The 20,774-nt window shown below is 39.5% G+C and overlaps 2 protein-coding genes across 2 annotated transcripts in view; both read left to right on the forward strand.

Annotated features, from left to right (window-relative positions):
• The window catches only part of LOC136246347 (probable serine/threonine-protein kinase DDB_G0271682), a 113,521-nt gene extending 107,388 nt beyond the window's left edge, over nucleotides 1-6,133 (forward strand). The window contains exon 9 of the mRNA XM_066037740.1: nucleotides 4,838-6,133. Within this exon, the coding sequence (XP_065893812.1) occupies nucleotides 4,838-5,979 (1,142 nt within the window). The 3' untranslated portion in view covers nucleotides 5,980-6,133. The remainder of the gene's footprint in view (nucleotides 1-4,837) is intronic.
• Nucleotides 6,134-12,301: 6,168 nt separating this feature from the next.
• Nucleotides 12,302-17,026, forward strand: LOC136246348 (uncharacterized). Its single transcript, XM_066037741.1, has one exon. It carries the CDS (start codon nucleotides 12,302-12,304, stop codon nucleotides 17,024-17,026), a length of 4,725 nt encoding a protein of 1,574 aa, XP_065893813.1.
• The last annotated feature ends 3,748 nt before the right edge of the window (nucleotides 17,027-20,774 follow it).

Raw genomic sequence — 20,774 nt, forward strand, 5'->3', positions numbered from 1 at the left:
ACCACGATAGTGGGTTCATAATAGGGATCGCAGTGGAATTTTTGAAAATCCTAATAGAGCAGTCACCTAAAACCAGCCTTAGAAAGCAGACTCTAGCATAAAACAACCCTCAGAAGGCTTATTATCAAACACTGAACTCAGAAAAATTGTGATATAGCAGTAAAAATGGTCTAGATGAAGTTTGGAAACATTCAAAAATTGCAAATTTTACGCGAATTGTTCATATTATTATTCATAATATTATTATTATTATTTTGTTTTACTCGTGTACAGCCTAAGGCTTCCATTTTTTTGCGATAAAAACTACACAGCCCTACTCACTGAGTCCTTCTACGTGTCCATGACCAATTAATTAACCTGTACTCCACAGATCGCTAACCGGCCTCCACCTCTATAAATTTCTGAGTCCTTCTTCACCATTGCCTGCTGTTCCATATACAGAACAAACCATAGAAGAACAAATTTACGGGATCTTGTGTGCTCAGGGATGTGTATTGTTCGACTATAGTATTTATAACGTTAATAAATGGCAGATTAAAGTTGTGCAGCACTCTTTTACTTTACAAGATCGCCATAATAGGGCCTCTAGTAAGCTTCCTGTGTTCGCTATGAGAAGCCGTTCAAGCACTCATGCAAGGCATTGGTTTATTCTCTTCCTAGCCATCACAGTGAGTGCTTTGTTCATCCATTATAGGGGGAAGAATGGTAGCGCTGATATTACGGCTGCTTTTCACACGCAGAAAAGGTTGGGTGGGGTGTTTATTACAACCCTACCATTTAAAAATATTTTGTGGTCTAACCACATATCATCAACCCTCCCATATGGTATCCATGTCATAAACACTGAACTTAAGGGTGTGAAGCCTGATAGTCTTGTATGGGAGGATTCTGTGCTACTGTGCTATTGTCACTGTAACTAGCTACTGTGTACTTACTCTAGCACATTCTCCGATCAGCTAGTGATATTGACAGTTGCAAGCATTCATGAACACATGCTAACCAGACTTAAATTTGCTGACTATACCTATGGTGTTCCACTTTATGACACACTGCTGCTAGCAGGCTACACCTAGGCTTTCCAGGGCTAGAGCCCAGTCTAAGTCCTGGCAATTGGAACTCAATATGCCAGTTTAAAGTAGTCTTGCATGGGTATAAGACTGCCAAATCTCTGGTAATAATGTAATACTGACTACGCCACTGGCCACTAGTATAGTGACATAGTGATTTGTACATGCAGACACCGGTATAGGAAGACTTCGGCCAAGCCTAGCCATCTCCTCCTATTTAGCTTGCAACTCACATGGTTGCTGCTGCATGCAGCCTTGCATGTTCATATGTGCATTTATACAAAGGTGTTGTAAGTGTCATCACTACAATAATAGCACTACAGCTACAATGTATAGCTATCTCTTCACTACCTATTCTGCTAGACAACTCTACACCTATAATGCACGTGCTTAATGTATGCATTGTTCTTCTCTTTCTTTTAAAAATTGGACTCTACAGGAATTATAACACTAATAGTTACCATTCTTATAACTTGTATCATAGAGTTTCATTCTTGTCCTTCTGTTAGAATAAACACCTAAGACACCTTGTTCTTCTTCAAGTCTCCTGTGCCGTCATCAACACTGTCTCCTGTATGATAGGTGCACAATCAGCAATTCTTCTGACAGGTAGCTATAGTATGTTCACGTTGAGCTGAACCTTGAAAAACAGCTAAAAATTAAAAGTGGATTTTTTCTCAACAGAGTTAACATTTCTGCCAACCAGATGATTATTGGTAACAGCAAAGGTGTCAACAACAGGCACATACGGTTTGGCTCCATTACAAGTTCAGGAAAAGGCTCTAATGGACACTGTACTTATATGGCTTCTCCATAGGAAATGTATTGTTAAAAATTTGATTGGTCGTAAATATTATGTCAAACAATTGAACAACAAGATTTGGAAATATTTTTAGCGGGTCAAGCAGTACTACAAAGGAGCCAAATTTCAAGATCATGTGTAATTGCATCCATGAGTTATTAAATGTTTTTGAGGATTCAGCTCAACGCGAACGTACTATAGCTCATGTAGTAGTGTGTTTTCAGCAATGGCACTAAGTGTAACGATGAAGGCTGAAACTCTGAGTATACTAGGAATTAATGTATCCTACCTTATATTTTGTGCGTGTACAAATCGGGATGAAAATACAGTCTTTATCATAGATTACAAATTAATATTGCATTAAGATATCTAGTTAATGAGTTAACCTTTTAAACTGAGGAATCTCTGTTAGCTTAGGCTACACTATAATGTGCCAATTAACTTATAATCCATAAATGGATTTGGAAAAAAGTACACAAACTAGACATATTAAAAATTAAAATTAAGAAATAGGGATCCCTAAAAAAAGCCACAAAACAAGAAGGGATCAGTGGGGTGGTAATGTAAACCACAAATCCCTATTTTGACTCACTTCAAATTGACAGAGCATGTATAACTTAAGATTTATGACAGAGAGTCAAAATAGGGATTTGTGGTTTACATTACCATCCCAGCGATCCTTTCTTGTTTTGTGGCTTTTTTTAGCGATCCCTATTTCTTATTTTAAATTTTTAATATGTCTAGTTATTATAGTTACTTTATTTGTGACCGAATTTTGGAAAACCGTCGATATATGCACAATAGTATTTTTGTAATAAACGCATTTAATAACTATGGGTAAAAAACGCAAGCTCCAGAAAAATAATTACGCAAGCTTTTATCGCCTCACTGGTGGGTGAATTAAGCCTCCAATGAGCCGCGTAGCCAAGGGGGGGCAAGGGGAGGCATTTGACCCCCCGTCACTAAGTGATGTTTTTTTTTAACTTCCGTCACAAGCTTTGCAGTAACTGACACGCATCCCAAATTACTGTTTGTGTGCTACTACGCGAGTGCACACAAAATTCAACTTGTTTGTGAATGGTGATAATAATACGATGATTTCTTGCACGTTACAAATATTATTATTATCAATTTTACCACGAAGGAAGGCAACAAGCAATTAATAAAACGATGCACTAAAAATAAGGTATGCCCGGATCCCCAGGGGTTCTCCGTATAGACACTAGGCCTTCACCGAACGAAAATATTAGACACAATTCTATATTCTATATTTAGCCTACACTACTCACGTGTTAGTGCATTTTTCGAATCTAAAGACAGATGACCCGCTCAAAGTTACTTCGCAAGAGTCGCAACTCAGAAGTGACAAATGATATGCAATGATGCTACAAACCTACGAGGTGATAAAGTGTTAATTGAACCAACTTTATTTTCCCGAGTTAATTACACTGGATTTTCTTACAGCGTAGTGGCATGCCAGTTAAATTTTTTTCACTTCAGTGTCAGCCAGTCAGATGATCCATCACAAGCTTACAAATTCTGCTAACAGGAAAGGTATAGAGTTGGGATTTCGTGCCAATACCGGTATGGCGTTTGAATTTTGCCGGCTGAAGTGAGTGAGCTCATTATACTATGCCAGTGTGCTAGGACTGCAGCACAGACTGTGGCTGACGTAAGTAACTGTGACACATTGTATTTGTACTAAAATATTCACAATATAGTTCTACTGGATTGTGGGCGAATTTGTTGGAGTACAGTTGTGGCACGTGCGATGATGCTCGACGAAAATATTTCCATTGATAAGTGATAACTGGTAGCAATCAGTAATGAAGTAGTTATGTAGCTAGTTAAATAAGCTGTAATAATACAACACGGTATGTTGGCTAGCCCATCATTGGATCATTTGCCTTTTGTGCAATTACGAACAATGTCGAGTGTTTGTGGGGGATGCCCCCCCCCCACCACCATCTGGCTAGCTACGCCCCTGCCTCCAATGGATAAATCCTGGGTATCATCGTGTTCGCCTGTTCATAGGGAGTACAACAATCTTTGTTTCATCTCCATACACGAAAAGATGTCAAAGTTACAGACGTTTGTTTACGTTGCGGTGACGGAAGAATTTACCGACAATCGTTTTTCCGAGAATTTGTCTTCCTTCTCAAACACAAAAGCATGCCTGGGGCAACACCTATACCTTGGTGGATGCACAAATATGTGGCGAACACAATGAGCCAAGATTCAATTTCATACACCGTTGTATCAGCAAGTTATGATGGTTTATGTAAGCGCCTGTAGATTCTTTTCTCGATAGCTTATGTACATATCAATTTATTTGCTCGCCCGGCTGTCTAGTGCTGTATTTCCAATGCCGCTTAACTTATGAAGCTGAAACTTAGCTAGTCCATTCCTCTGTCCCTGTAGAACACAAAGATCAAATAAAATGCATTTTGAAAATTGTGCGGATATCGACGGTTTTCTAAAATTAGGTCACATTTTATGGGTAATATGTAACTGTAACTAAATAGTTCAGCTGCAAGTAATATGTAATATGTAACTAGTTACTTTTACAAAGTAACTTGCCCAACACTGCCTATTGTCATAACTAAGCCAAGACAATGTGGTAGCTAAAATACAAGATAGGATACTAAATACTGAAATACCCTGTATTCTCAATGTGTTTAATTTTATTATCCATTCAGCTTTTCTGATATTTTCAAAATCTGGTTATTTCAGCAAGTTAAAGCTAAGCTACAGACACAGTTTGTCATCCCTTCATTAGCAAACAAACGCTGGTGCAGTCATGTATATCATTCTACAGGCATCACAATTTCTGTGTTGTCTATCAACATACATGCATGCACTGCACCATAATTATTACAAGTATAGTTACGTATTACTTGATACATTTTAGTAAACTGTAGCTAGTTATTCATACAAATTATTTCAATTTATTCTTGGTACCATTTAGCCACACCTCAAAATGTGATGGCTGGTGTGCAACAGCTTAAAATGGTGGATAACTATCAACAGAGAAGGAGCCAACCACAACAGCAACAACCACAAAATCAGCAACGACTACCAGAGCAAGCACAACAGCTACAATTGCAAATAAACAATTTAATGACACAATTTCAAACATTGCAAACAACTGTCACAACAGAGCAAGAAAAGTCTCAGTCATTAGAGAGAAGATGTCAATCGCTAGAATCTGCTCTAGCTTCAGAACAAACAAGGCGTCAAACTTTGGAGTCTAATATGGCAGCTGAACAGCAGAGGTCCCAGTCAAGATATCAAAATCATGAGGAGAGGCTGAAAGAAGTTGAGGACACAGTTGAACAATTGTGGTCAATTTCAAGAGATGAGGTCAACCTTACTAATAAGATCATTGGCACAGGTGGATGGGGATATGTCACAGAAGCTAACTTCAGAGGAAGGAGAGTGGCAGCTAAATGTCTTCATGCAGCCATCACATCTCAACATAATGAGCAATTATTTGCAAAGGAGATGAAAATCTTTGCTCGTTGTAGGCATCGCAATCTACTAGAGTTTATTGGAGCTGTTCCCGATCACCCAGCTATCATTGTCACAGAGTTGATGGACACCAACCTCAGAGAAGCCTTGAGTAATGGAAGAGCCACTCCAAATCATATCCATCCCATCTGCATGGATGTGGCTCAGGCACTATCATATTTGCATGGCATCCAGCCCCACCCTGTAATCCATCGTGATGTCAGTGCTCCCAATGTCCTACTGAAGGCTGTTGACACAGGAGGGTGGATAGCCAAACTGTCTGATCTTGGCTCAGCACAGTTTGCTAATATTGCACAGACCCTTGCTCCTGGATGTGTGGTGTATGCTGCTCCTGAAGTTCGTCAAGAAAGTTCTGCTCGTAATCAGACCACTAAGATGGATGTTTACAGTTATGGAGTGCTCTTGATCGAGATCCTTACCAGACGTATGCCTCTTGGTAATGTTGCAGATCTGATCACTAGTATCCAACCAACATGGCCAAAGTTTGTTCCACTGATCAGGCAGTGCACTATCGATGAGCCATCCAGGAGACCAACTATGATCCAGGTGATCACCACACTGAATACCATAACTATCTGAACAGCTTTTGAACTGTATTAGTTTATTTTAGGATTCAGAGCATTTTTGGATTTTGTTTGTATTAGGTAGCCTTTTTGAACCCTTATTATTGGTAGGAATATTTAATGCTATGAATATATTTTAATAAACAGTTGTTTTGAGTTGAGATTCATAATAGAGTGTTAATATTAATTATCACCATTTGCATGTGAAGAGGTTGTTATAGTCTAAAATGTAGTGGTCTATTATTTTATGTAATACAAACTATGTTTAAAAGAGGTGAAGTGTAATGTATAGTAGTTCTACTTGAAGTTAATTACAAGAGAACTTTTTAAACTCATCTAAACATTGCACAGTATAGTGCGAATAATGTATGTAATGATGGAACGATGGATTGGACAATTGATTATAAGCATATTGCAAAGCAAAATTTTGGTGCAATGTTTCAATAGTAGAATTACATATGAGAATGTACTTAATGTAATATTTTGATGGGATGTTTTTGATAAAACTATTACACTGCATGATAATATAAATCGCAACCCTAATGTATCCACCACTGAACAATGCTTGTAAATGATTTTAGTTGGTCATAACACTAACTGCAATGAATGTAAAAACAAGAACTTTATTGATGGTTGTGATATGTAAGTGCATATATAATCAAGTCACTCTCATGTTCTTCAAATTCAATGATGTCTATAATAGATTCATCACTGGCATCATCATCAATATCAATGGCTGATTCAATGCCATTGTCACTGTCAATGTCCTCAGTGACCTTATTATCTCTTGAATTGTTATCTTACATCTGATTGGAAAGTTACTTCATCATCACCAGAAAAAGGTGCTTCTTTAAAAAGTGTTGACCATGTTACTTCCATTGTCTGTTATTATCTTTATAACCTTTTCTGCTGATATATTCCATTAAAGGAGCACCTTCTTTATGGTGTCACTGATATTTTCAGCATTATGTGGTCCATCGATTTGTTGAATCATAAGTGTAGCCCCATTAACCTTTTCAAAAGCAATAAAATGGGTGGTAACAATGGAGGATCCAGGATGGGGCATTTGGGGCAAATGCCCCTCCCCCCTTCAAGAAATTGCATACAAGATCGAGATACTCTAATAGAGCAGTCAATTACTCTAATAAAGCAGTCACAATGTTCATGAGGCAGTGTAGCTTACCTATGAAGCTATAAATAGGATTTTATTTTACATAACAGACGTGATATAGTTGGTAAGGATAACTAGCTATTATTGTCGTGACCTTTTTTTTTTTTTTTTTTGGTCTTCAACTGGTTTTCAGGAAGTTTTTTTTGGTCTTCAACTGTTTTTCAGAAAGGTGCCCCCCCTCTTTCCAAACTCTGGATCCGCCCCTGGGTAACTCCTAAATATGAAGAGCTCATCTCACATTTTGTCCAAATACCTGTATCTGCAGTAATATGCAGTTTTCTTGCATTCCTTAGGTATTTACTGATAATCCCTTTCATCTTCATTAGAATTTGATGTATCTCTTTAGTAATAAAATTTCTTCCTGGGACACAGTAATGAGAGTTCAGTCCCATTACAAATTCTTGAAATTCAGGAATTCTATTGGGAACATTAGTGGCTGCGACAAATATAGCCAATTTCTCTGTAATCCTTTTATATTTTGCATCATCTGATGAGTAAGAAGTAGCATGTTTTAGAGTTTGATCAATTGTTGGCTAATTTTTATCCCAGATAAGTACCTTTTTGTTGATTTCAACCTTGCTGTCTCTTCTTTTACTTCTTCTCTATTATGAATTCCTCATATATATACCTCCTTATGCTTCATTTTCAAATGCATTTTTAAATTGGCATATAGGATATTTTCCAAATTTGACAACATTCTTCTCCAGACTCCCCAATAAATTCACATTAAATTTTGGTCATATTGTCCACTTCAATAATACTTCCAAATACCATCTTTTGGTCTTCCAGCATGACCACTACTTTTTTACACAACTCTAAGTTGACAATGTACAACTAAATACTTCTAGAATATTCTAGCTTGCAGTAGAGCAAGTTACAGATGCCATAAATGTTTGTGGTAGTACCCCGGCCCATTGCTCCTGAATTTATAGGTTTGCAATAAACAACTTCCAGACTATTCTACATCCAGCTAGCTTGCAGTAGAAAAAGCATGTGCCACAAACTATTTGTTTGTGAAGAAAGCATAACATTATGTAATTGCAAATGGGATGCTGAGAATACTGACACACAAAATTTATTTTGATATCACATGATGCTAATAATCATGCTATGGACTGTAATGAAGCTTTTCCAAGTGTAAACTAATATTATAGCTATAGTTTTAGTTACAGTTTCAATTAGTTTCCATGAAAATTATTTTAATTATGTTATCAATGCTTATGTGGATATTATAGTTTTAGCTATATTTAATAAATTAAAAAATGGGAACACAAATTTTGCCTACTTTTTCACGACTCATAACTTTTTATATGGTTATCATATCATCGTGTACTTTTCAGCACTTACTAAATGGTTAGTTGGTGGTATAATGCAAGTGAAAGATTGCACATATTCCATTGTAGTACTGAGATATGACTTGTTATGTGATAGTGTGTAGTGTGTGCTCACATGTCCTTTTGTTGTAGGCCCAGTCACATATATTCCATTGTAGTACTGAGATATGACTTGTTATGTGATGGTGTATAGTGTGTGCCCACATGTCTTATTGTTGTAGGCCCAGTCACATATATTCCATTGTAGTACTGAGATATGACTTGTTATGTGATAGTGTGTAGTGTGTGCCCACATGTCCTATTGTTGCAGGCCCAGTCACATATATTCCATTGTAGTACTGAGATATGACTTGTTATGTGATAGTGTGTAGTGTGTGCCCACATGTCCTATTGTTGCAGGCCCAGTCACATATATTCCATTGTAGTACTGAGATATTACTTGTTATGTGATAGTGTGTAGTGTGTGCTCACATGTCCTATTGTTGCAGGACTGGTCACATATATTCCATTGTGGTACTGAGATATGACTTGTTATGTGATAGTGTGTAGTGTGTGCCCACATGTCCTATTGTTGTAGGCCCAGTCACATATATTCCATTGTAGTACTCAGATATGACTTGTTATGTGATAGTGTGTAGTGTGTGCCCACATGTCCTATTGTTGCAGGCCCAGTCACATATATTCCATTGTAGTACTCAGATATGACTTGTTATGTGATAGTGTGTAGTGTGTGCTCACATGTCCTATTGTTGCAGGCCCAGTCACATATATTCCATTGTAGTACTCAGATATGACTTGTTATGTGATAGTGTGTAGTGTGTGCCCACATGTTCTATTGTTGCAGGCCCAGTCACATATATTCCATTGTAGTACTGAGATATGACTTGTTATGTGATAGTGTGTAGTGTGTGCTCACATGTCCTATTGTTGTAGGACCGGTCACATATATTCCATTGTAGTACTCAGATATGACTTGTTATGTGATGGTGTGTAGTGTGTGCTCACATGTCCTATTGTTGTAGGACCGGTCACATATATTCCATTGTAGTACTCAGATATGACTTGTTATGTGATTGTGTGTAGTGTGTGCTCACATGTCCTATTGTTGTAGGACCGGTCACATATATTGTACACTGCATCTGTTTTAATTATCCATTTCATACATGTAGAACTGTTCTAGTAAAAGTATTACTACTCACATTTTCTTACCGTTCTGTGTGGTTGTCATGTGTGACTACTCTGTAGCTAATGAGCATCTCACCCTTTTCCATGTAAAATGTACAAAGTTTATATCCCTCAGTATCAGTCTTACAAAATTGTACCAATTGTACCACCATCATGTCCTATACTATTAACAACCTATTATGCTCCAAATTTTGTCAGGAAATTGACACGTATATATTAACTAGTGGTTTTTCTAGGTATTCTAGTTTTATGTTAACAGTGCTTCAGGGAATCAGTTTTCAAGAGCCTTTCCTCTAATTTATAATCAAACTTCATGAATTTTAATTCATGAGGCTAGTAGGATAATTGAGTTTTGAGTAGTTCTAAAAGAGCACCTACTCATTATGCCATTGAGATGATTAATAGTTTTAGGCTATACATATTATTGTTTCAGTTCCAATTTTTTTGCCATAGATGGTTCATTTCATAATCATTCTAAGTGACTTGACTGCTTTAATAAAAATAATGAAATTGCATGACTGTTCTTCGAATGCTCTATTAGACTATTTCAAATTTTTTACAAATCTAGAATTGTGGAACTAATATCACAGGCATAGGCAATTCTAGTTGGGGGGAGGGGGTTAGGGAGCCAGGGGACATCCCTCTGCTGAAAAATAAGTTTGAAATATCTTAGGGGAAAATTGCATGCTTTTAGCATTAGGAAAAATTGCATGCTTTTAGCAAAAGTTTTAAGCTGTTTTCAAGCCTTCAAATTATAAAAAGTCTGCAGTGCCTGGGAGTTGCACCCCCAAATCCCCTGAGATTCTACTTTATATTACAGCCATATAATAACAATAGTCATGCTCTACCCTACTTGGACCCACTGTAGGTTAGGTCTAGAACCATCACTGATTACAGGTTAACTACATCTAACTACAAGGTTTCATGTCACTGAGAGAGTTAGACATCCAGTCACTAATTGTGTGCATGATGGAAATGATGACTGAGCGGACATGAAAAAAACAGTGAATTATGTAGTGTAGTATGCAAGTGTCTGAAAGGGTTATCTAGCTATATCAGAGTCTATATCCATAATCCATGATCTACAACAATCCTAAGTGGACTATTTTATGACCACACCAATGTTCTAAATACTAGTCCTGAAATTTCATCATGATTGTGTAGGACCAGTTGTAGAGAATTGACTGACCTATTAATAGTTGCAATGTGTTGTGCGCATGTATTATGTATTGTATGACGTATGCAATCACATGTTCTTAGGGCTTTAATTAGAGTATTGAGAGTTGTATCCACTCGTGGCGAGCCAATCCGAGGTAATCTTTCCTGAAGGCGAACCGATACGTCCTTACCGCGACATTCTCTGGTGCTGTGAAGGAACTCTGTCGTCCATTGAAGCCGATTCATAACCCCAGGCGTAAACGCTGTGGCATCGTGGCATATTGGCTCTACTAACGGTGCCAGAAGAGGCAAGCACCCCGATTCACTTCATAGTTGTTTGCCGTTTGTATTTATTTTCAGTGGACTACGACGATGGAAAGGTTAACTCGACTACGGACTTCTCGAAGAGCATACCGCTCCCACATGACACGAATTTTTGGCAAAGTGGTAGAAACTGTAGCCACAGAACTCGATGAACTTGCCGTCACTTATTTAAACACCGCTGTTGCTCAGTTAGAGAAGAAGAAGGAGCAGATTGTAGCACTTGATGAACAGATTTTCGAACTGATACAAGAATCTACGGAGTTAGAAGAAGCTATTATGGATTCAGAGGAACTACAGGACACCATAACGGAAAAAGTTAATGAGTTAAACAAACGTGTGGACCTATTCCAGCGGGAAAATCGTTCTGCTACTCCCTCACAGCAAGGATCAAGTGAAGCTACAATACAAGGACCAGACAAGGAGGTTGTGAGTGATATAACTAGCACATTACCAACTGGTTCTTGTGATACACCTTTTACAACTGTCACTAGTGACACCCCAGTGTTATGTACTACTCATGATACACCAGTAATGAACACCATCAGTTATGCACCAGTGGTAAATGCTAGTTTTGGAACTCCTAGTAGTTTGGTACCAACCTCGTCACTGACACTCCCAACACTAGACTCATTCTCGTCACATTCGACTTCACCTATCTCACTCACATCTGTCAGCTATGTTTATGGTTCAGGGCCTCCCCCCTTAATTCCAACAGTTACGAATGCTGGCAGCCCTATATCATCTAGTCTAGCAGGAGACCCAAGTCTGTTATTGCCATCATTATCAACCCAGAACCTTAGACTCAGCAACTCTACAAGCTTAGCTGGAATTCCCACTATCAATACCGTATCAACCACACACCCAATAAGAGCAGCAGGTCACACTCAATCTCAACAGTTTGCTATGTGCAGGTTACCCAAACTGACCCTGCCAACATTCTCAGGAAATCCTCTACATTGGCTAACCTTTTGGGACTCCTTCCAAGCTGCAATTGATCTAAATCCCAATCTAACAGGAGTACAAAAGTTCAATTATCTTAAGGCACAGCTTGAAGGAGATGCAGCTAGGACAATTGAAGGGTTCCCCCTTACTGACCATAACTATTCACATGCAGTAGCCATTTTACAAGATCGTTTTGGTCAGCCTCACAAGGTGATGCTGCACACATGAAGGCTTTACTTGAGATACCAAAACCAGCTAACAACCTGACTAGTCTGCGTGTGTTTCATGATACTATTGAGAGCCACTCCCGTGGCCTTTCCTCACTGGGAAAATCTGAAGAAACATACGGTGACCTGATTGTGCCTATTATTCTTGGTAAGCTGCCAAAAGAGATCAGACAGAATCTAGCAAGAGAAGCCACTACCTCAGAATGGACATTTTCTCAGCTAATGTGTTCTATCCTGAAGGAAATTCGAATTCTAGAATCCGGTAACGATGATCTATGCAAGTCTCAGCCCCATTCTACAGCTGCCTTTGTAGTGAGTTCCAAACTTCAGGGTAACAAACCTAAGTTAGCACCATCATGCGTATATTGCAAGGGACCCCATGCAGCTCACCAGTGCACTACTGTAACAGATCATCAAAGACGACTGGAGATTGTGAAGCAAGGTCGCTTGTGCTATAACTGTCTTGCCAAGCATAAAGTCTCACAATGTAATTCAAAATTTCGATGTAGAAACTGCAAGCGAAAACATCATACGAGCTTGTGCAACAGTGACCATAGAACAGATGAACCAAGGGCCACACCTCAGATCACTCATCAATCTATTGTGCCACAACCTATTCCTCCACCTACCACTAATGCTACACCAGTCACATCATTGCTCATTCCTGATTCCCACCGTACTATTTGTTTACTCAAGACTGCTATAGCTCCTGTTATTGGTGGTGGTACACGCCTGAATGCCAACATTCTTTTTGACGAAGGAGCACAACGCTCATTTATTTGTTCAGAACTAGCTAACAAACTCAACATTGTGCCATCCACCACTACACAAGTAGCTCTGTCTTCATTTGGCAATGACTCGCCATCATTTCAGACTTTAGGAGTAGCTACTATCCAGATACAGACGCTTACCGGGGATCTTGTTCCTATTTCTGTCCTCATAGTTCCACAGATAGCCTCTCCTATTCAGAATTCCTGTGTAGTGGAATTAGAGAGCTTACCACATTTGAAAGGGCTGCAGCTTGCAAATCCCGTTACAGATAGTGACGAATTTCTAGTCTCTATTCTAATTGGAGTGGACTATTACTGGTCATTTGTACAGGACCACATCATTAGAGGAAACGGTCCCACAGCGCAGCAATCCCAACTTGGCTATCTTTTATCTGGACCTCTACCTTTATCGTCTACCCAATTACCAATGTCTATCCTGCTTCAATTTACCACTACACCAGAGGAGATTGATTTGCAACAGCTTTGGTCAATAGAAGCCAGTGGTACAGACACTCATGAATGTGGTTCCAGCTTTCTCAGATCCTACCAATCTAACAACATCTATCAGCTACCAGATGGTACTTATACAGCCAAATTCCCATGGAAAGATGACAAACCACACCTACCATCGAATTACAACATCTGTAAGGGAAGAACTAACAGTTTACTCACGAGGTTAAGGCAAAATCCACAATTACTGAAAGTGTATGACAACATTCTAATGGAACAGGAACGCCGTGGTTTTATTGAAAGGGTCAATGACACTCACTCCTTTTCTACTCCTGAACTGTCAGTACACTACTTATCCCACCATCCTGTCAAGAAGGACTCTCAAACAACTCCTATTCGCATTGTATACGACTGTAGCTGCCGTGAGAGCTCCTCTGCTGCAAGCCTGAATGATTGCCTGGAGGTGGGACCTCCTTTCTTGAATGATTTATGTTCCATTCTGTTGTGCTTTCGTTTACACAAGTATGCCCTGTCAACAGACATTGAGAAGGCCTTTCTTCATGTCAGATTACACGAAGACGACAGAAATTTTACTCGTTTCTTGTGGCCAGTGCAACCTGAGAACCCTGACAGTTTACTCCAGACCTTTCGTTTTACATCTGTTCCATTTGGCACAGCCAGTTCTCCATTCATGTTACATGCCACTATTGATCTACACCTTCGCACCTTTCGTTCATGTGTTTCCGAAGACATTCAGCGCAATATCTATGTCGACAATATCATATCCGGGTGTGACACTGAGGTTCAACTCCTTGAATACTACACACAAGCAAGGAACTTCATGCAACAAGCTAATTTCAACCTAAGGTCTTGGGCGTCAAACAGTATCACACTACAACAGATTGCTACTGCCGATAAGACCATCAACCACAATACCACTGTCCAGATCCTTGGTCTCCTCTGGAATACATGTACAGATACAATGTCACTGGCTCCCAAGTCACTGCCTTCAAGTAACATCATAACCAAACGTAGTGTTCTTCAAGATTCATCATTAATCTTTGATCCTCTAGGATGGGCTACTCCAGTTACTATCCATGCCAAGATACTACTACAAGAAGTATGGCAACAGAAACGATCCTGGGACACTCCACTTCATGAAGAACTTCAAGAGAAATGGGTTCAAATACGCAGTGACATCCTCGAGCTCTCTAACATAACTATTCCAAGAGCCTACTTCCCTATCCTATCAGACAAAGTTATAGATCATCTTTATGTGTTTGCTGATGCCAGCACTAAGGCATATGGTGCTATTGTTTATCTCTGCAGTGACAACAACATCTCATTTGTCATGTCCAAAAGCCGTGTAGCTCCCATCAAAGATTTGACTCTACCTAAACTGGAGTTGATGGCTGCTGTTACTGCTACCAAAGTGGCAAAATTTGTTCAAGCTTCAATCTCAGCCAGTCAGCACCTCATTCCAGTACACCTCTGGACGGATAGTCAAATAGTTCTCCATTGGATCAACAATGGTAGCCATTCCAACTCCTTTGTACATCAACGAGTAACTGAAATTCTGAAGAGTTTTCCTTCAACAGTTTGGTCATTTACACCCTCATCTGATAACCCCGCAGATCTCCTTACCAGGGGAATATCCACAGAGCAATTGACGTCATCTGAGTTATGGATACATGGTCCACAATGGTTGTCGAACACTTCCAATTGGCCAACCTGGACACCTATCAATGTTCTTGATCTAGTAGTGACTGAAGCTACAGAATTTATACCCTCCACTACCATGTCTTCATTGAAAGATCGAACTAATCTACTCACAGTCATTGATGCTTCACGGTACAGTCACATTAATCGTTTGTTGGGCACCATTGCTTACATCTACCGCTTTATTCACAATCTTCGCAAGTTAAACCCCAAACTTTCTGGTCTGCTTACTAGAACTGAATTGTCTGATGCACGTAGAAGTTTGATCATTGCAGTGCAACACAGTAGTTTTCCAGAAGAACTTGCTTACCTGCTCAAGACATCCTCAACATCTTCCAAATGTCCTCACTTAGTCAAACAGCTTAGATTATTTATTGATGACAAGAAGTTAATCCGTTGTGGAGGACGAATACATAATGCACCGATATCAGATCTTAGCAAGTTTCCCTACCTCCTACCCAAGAAGCATCCCGTCACCAAACTGATTGTAAAGGACACTCACAAGCACTTGTATCATGGAGGAGTGAATACAACCGTTACTGCCCTACGCCAGATTTTCTGGATACCAGCAATACGGCAGTGTGTTAAGAGTATATTGAGACACTGTGTTCCCTGCAGGAAGCTCATTGGTAAGCCATACAGAGCCCCAGACCCACCACCGCTACCAAAGATCAGGGTTACTGAAGCTCCACCCTTTACCATCACCGGTGTGGACTTTACCGGAGCCTTATTTGTCAAGGAAGGACAACAGGAGAAGAAAGTTTACATTTGTCTTTTCACTTGCGCGGTAACAAGAGCAGTACACCTTGAAGTAGTAAGTGATTTATCTGTTGATACATTCTTGCTGGCCTTTAGAAGGTTTTCCAGTAGAAAGTCACTACCACGCAAGATGATCTCCGACAACGCATCTACATTTCTTGCCGCCGCGGAGGATATACAGAAGTTATTGCAATCAGACACTCTGAAAGAGACATTGGAACGTCAGAACGTTACTTGGGAGTTCATTCCCAAACGAGCCCCATGGTATGGGGGCTTCTGGGAAAGGATGATAGGACTTACGAAGCAAGCAGTGAAGAAGACATTGGGACGAGCATACATATCACGGGAGCAGCTAGAAACAATCATTGTTGAAGTGGAGGCAATGTTGAATGATCGACCTCTTACCCATGTTTCTTCTGATCTCTCAGATCCCGAACCCCTCACACCATCCTATTTGTTGTATGGTAGAAGAGTGCAGATGATTCCCCATGATCTAGAAGATGTAGATGATTCTGATGATCCAGACTTCCTTACTTCAAGTATGATCAGGAAACGGGTAGACAAACAGACACAAGTCATCAAGCAATTTTGGATGCGTTGGAAGAGTGAGTACCTCACCTCTTTTTGGGAATTTCATAAATCTTCAGGACACAACCAGCAAGTCATTAAGAAAGGCGACATAGTGATAGTCCATGATGAAAAAGCTAGACTGTATTGGAAACTGGCAATCGTAGAAGACCTCATTCAAGGAAAGGATGGCTACATTCGTGCTGCAAATATCAGAATAGGCAACCATAGGACATCACGTCCAATTGTTAAATTATATCCTTTAGAAGTGTCAAACACTGATAATGAAGAACTTCCAACTGAGACTGTTTACAGTAAGCCAGATCAACCAGAGTCAGGAGATAACCCAGCTATACATAGTGATCGCCCCAGAAGAAGAGCTGCCGTGAAAGCACTACGTCAAATATCTGAATGGGCGGATACTCTCAACCGCGCCCGGGAGGATGTAGAGAATTGACTGACCTATTAATAGTTGCAATGTGTTGTGCGCATGTATTATGTATTGTATGACGTATGCAATCACATGTTCTTAGGGCTTTAATTAGAGTATTGAGAGTTGTATCCACTCGTGGCGAGCCAATCCGAGGTAATCTTTCCTGAAGGCGAACCGATACGTCCTTACCGCGACACCAGTATGAGATATAAAGCAATAATATTTATTATGTGGAGTGGTGTAAAATGATTGTGCAATACTTTTGAGAGACATGATCATGAGACATTATGACAATTGAGTTTTGAGCAGTGCTAAAAGTGCATCTACGTATTATGCATTTGAGAGAAATTTGGCTGATAGCATCATATTAATGGTTTATATATTAGGCTATAAGTATTATTGTTTCAGTTTCAAGTTCATTCAGCTGTATATAGAATATTTCATTTCATAATCATTCTATGTGACTACTTTAGTAGTATCACTGCTTGTCCTTTGACTGCTCTATTAGAGTATTTCATATTTTACCAGAGTTGTTGAAATGTCTGGTAGATCTATAAATATCACAGATTAACTACATTTAACTTATCTAATTATTTCAGAGAACCTCTCTGGAGGTCTAATTTAAAGACATCAATATCTACTAAAAGTCTAGCATATTCAGGTATAGTGACCTCCCTTGTTTCATTGATTTTTATTTTTATGATCCCTACTCAAATGTAGTCCTTATACTTGTTTGTGTAACACAATGATGACTGGTGAACTGATGTGGTATGTTTTGATGTGGTATTGCATACATTATCAAAACTATGAATTGCAGCAGCCAGCTAACATAGCTATGTAACAAAATAAATTACCAGATATGCAAAAAAAGTGATCTTCCACACACATCCAATTTGCCAACTTTCTCACAATTCATAATTTCAGATTAAAAAAGCTCTTGCCTTGAATTTTGGTCAGTGGTGAGTGCCAACATATAGCTCATTAGATACTGAAAAAAAAATCTGATTTGTATGCACCCTGTATTTACGTTATGGTTTTGCAAACTTAGTCATCACAGAATGACATCGCCATTATGCTTAATGTTCAGCTTTGTTCTACCCATTATACAACATAACAAATGAACAGTACCAGTAGTGCCTCTGCAATAAATTAGCAATACACTCACTAAAATAAAATCTTGTCACTTCAGAAATTGCAACTATATCACCCTTGCAGTGAATTATACTCTGACAATCATTATAAAAATGTCAGATTAATGTGGATGTTGCTTTACTGTGTTAAATATACTAGAGATGTATGGTTAGAGAGGTATTGTAGGTGAATATTACAATACTGTTATGTGACCGGATCTGCGAAAATGGGTCTTACAGCCTTTCCAATTGCACATACTTGACAATCCATGACTTGACTTGTGAGTATGGTACCAGCCTGAAATTTGGTCACCTTACACTCCTAACATAGCACTATTCCTGGATGTAATTTCAAGACAATAGGTTAAACATGGAGATACTGTATGACTCATCAAACTTGGAAATTTGGAAAGGCTATATCAGACCCTTTTTCACAGTCAGATCCGGTCACATATGCATAATATTACACAATTAATCCTGTAGAAGTTGCAACTCTGTGTACACAATTTTATAGTTATACTAGCTGTAGTACCTGCCCTATCGTGCAGGGCAGTATGTACAATGACATGGAAATTAAATGAAATTACAGTTGGTAATATACTATTATACATACTTTATAAAAGACTAAGGAAACAATGTGGTGTAAGGATTGCTTGTGGAGAAGTACACTCTTATTGGAATATTTTGTGACTTAAGTTGCTCAAATTCTACCATCAACCAAACATACCATGAATTACTGTAATCTGCACTACAACGATTCTGTTATGACAAAATATAACGGCTTTATATAATATAACAGCATGGGCACAGAGTGGGGGCTAGCAAGAAATAATAATAAATGAAAACAAAAAATTTTGAGTCATCCAGCCCAAGACAGCTCATGGAAAAAACCTGCCAGCCTTTTCTTTTGTTTTGCTGCACAGGAAAAACCGGAAAATGCTCCACTCTGCTTTGTATGCATGTGTAGAAAGAGTTCAAATCATTGCTGCAAAGTCTATAAATAGCTCCCATTTTCACAACGTGCCCCACGTTGTGAAGAACAGTCTGCCACGGGACCGTGTCATTTCACTGTGTAGCTGCAGTCATCCCTCCTCCGAGCAAACCATCCAGGATATGCATAAAGACAAAAGAATAGAAAAGATAAATAGTTTCACACATACATAAATATACAAAGCAACCATCTGATACATTTTTTTTACCATAATACCTTCCTTACCACCATCCACAGGTGCTGATCCACAACATCACAAAGCAGCAGTAGCAGCAGACAAACCTAACTAAAGTGCGTGTGTTTGCCTATCTAAAAACCTCACTATAGACTATATTACGTGTTTTGCAATCCCCTCTAACTAAAAGTGTCAATCTATCTGCTGAACCTACCCTAGATAGTGCCACATAAAGCATGCCGTGTGTGAAGCTTTCGTCCGTCAAATCTAATCCTATACCCTTAAAAGTTTGGCCCTGGCTTTTGTTAATGGTCATGGCAAAGCAAAGTGCAATTGGAAATTGAAGCCGTCTAAATTCAAAACCGAGTTACTCGGAATGAGAGGAATGCGTGGTATTATAATATCGTGTCCTGCATATCTCCCGTGAGAAATCTTGGCCTCTACTGTGTTAGCCGACAGTTTAGTAACTACACACCTAGTGCCATTAGTAACCCTTGGAGGATCTAGAGAGCGTAGAATAATAATAGGAGCGCCTAATTTAAGTAAGAGAAGATGCTGAGGTAGTCCAGATACCTCTAAAGAGTTCAAGAATTCTGTTGAAAAGTGAACAGCCTGAGATTCATCAGGTATGGTGTCCAAGGACCTGTAGTCACAGCAGTCACCAGGTAACTGCTCCACCAGAGTCATGTTGATGGAATGAGTGGTCTTGTTAAGAGGAGCAAGAATGCAGCATTCAGAAAGCCAAGCCAAGTCCCTAAAATTAGAGAGCAAATCTGGATACACCCTGGAAACCAGTTTCTCCTTGCTATCCACAAAGGTTCCCATGGTGTCAGGTAGCTGGACAACATCAGGTAGAGTGTCAATAGGAAACTTCCCATCTCCAATGGCCAATAGTTCTTCAGCGAATTGTCCAGCTGCCGCATCCCCACACAGGTGCACTCTCATGTTAGTGTGTAGTTGTTTAACCACCACACTGTCCCACAGATGAGATCGCTTGAGGCAAGCATCATCAATGTTACCTCTAGTGCCACCTTGAATGACAGGTAGAATCTGCCTGAAGTCACCACACAGTAGCATGCACTTGCCTCCCATTGGATTATCATTCCCTTTTGCCATTCTGTTGAGTAGAGCCAAGCCCGTGGTTTCCCAAAAATCATCTCCTTTGTGAGCATCTCTAACAATTTCTTCACCTTAAGCCTAAACACACGGGTCACTAAGTCTGGACGGTCCAGAGGCTCTTGACCTGGTAGTAGATTGTTCCTAATCTCTGGCCAATTAGGATTGGTGGTCATGGTGATAAAGAGGTCGGGGTGGCCATACTTCCTAACGTAGCTCATTGCATCCTGCTGACGCTCATGCATGTAGCGTGGTCCACCAGTAAATGACGACGGTAGGATCACCCTACGACCAAAATTCCTGGGGTCACCATCCCCATCTACCATTGCATCCCGCAAATCCTGGTAGCAATCAGCACGT

The sequence above is a fragment of the Dysidea avara genome, chromosome 2, assembly GCF_963678975.1.
Source record: "Dysidea avara chromosome 2, odDysAvar1.4, whole genome shotgun sequence".
In the NCBI taxonomy this organism is placed as follows: Eukaryota; Metazoa; Porifera; class Demospongiae; order Dictyoceratida; family Dysideidae; genus Dysidea; species Dysidea avara.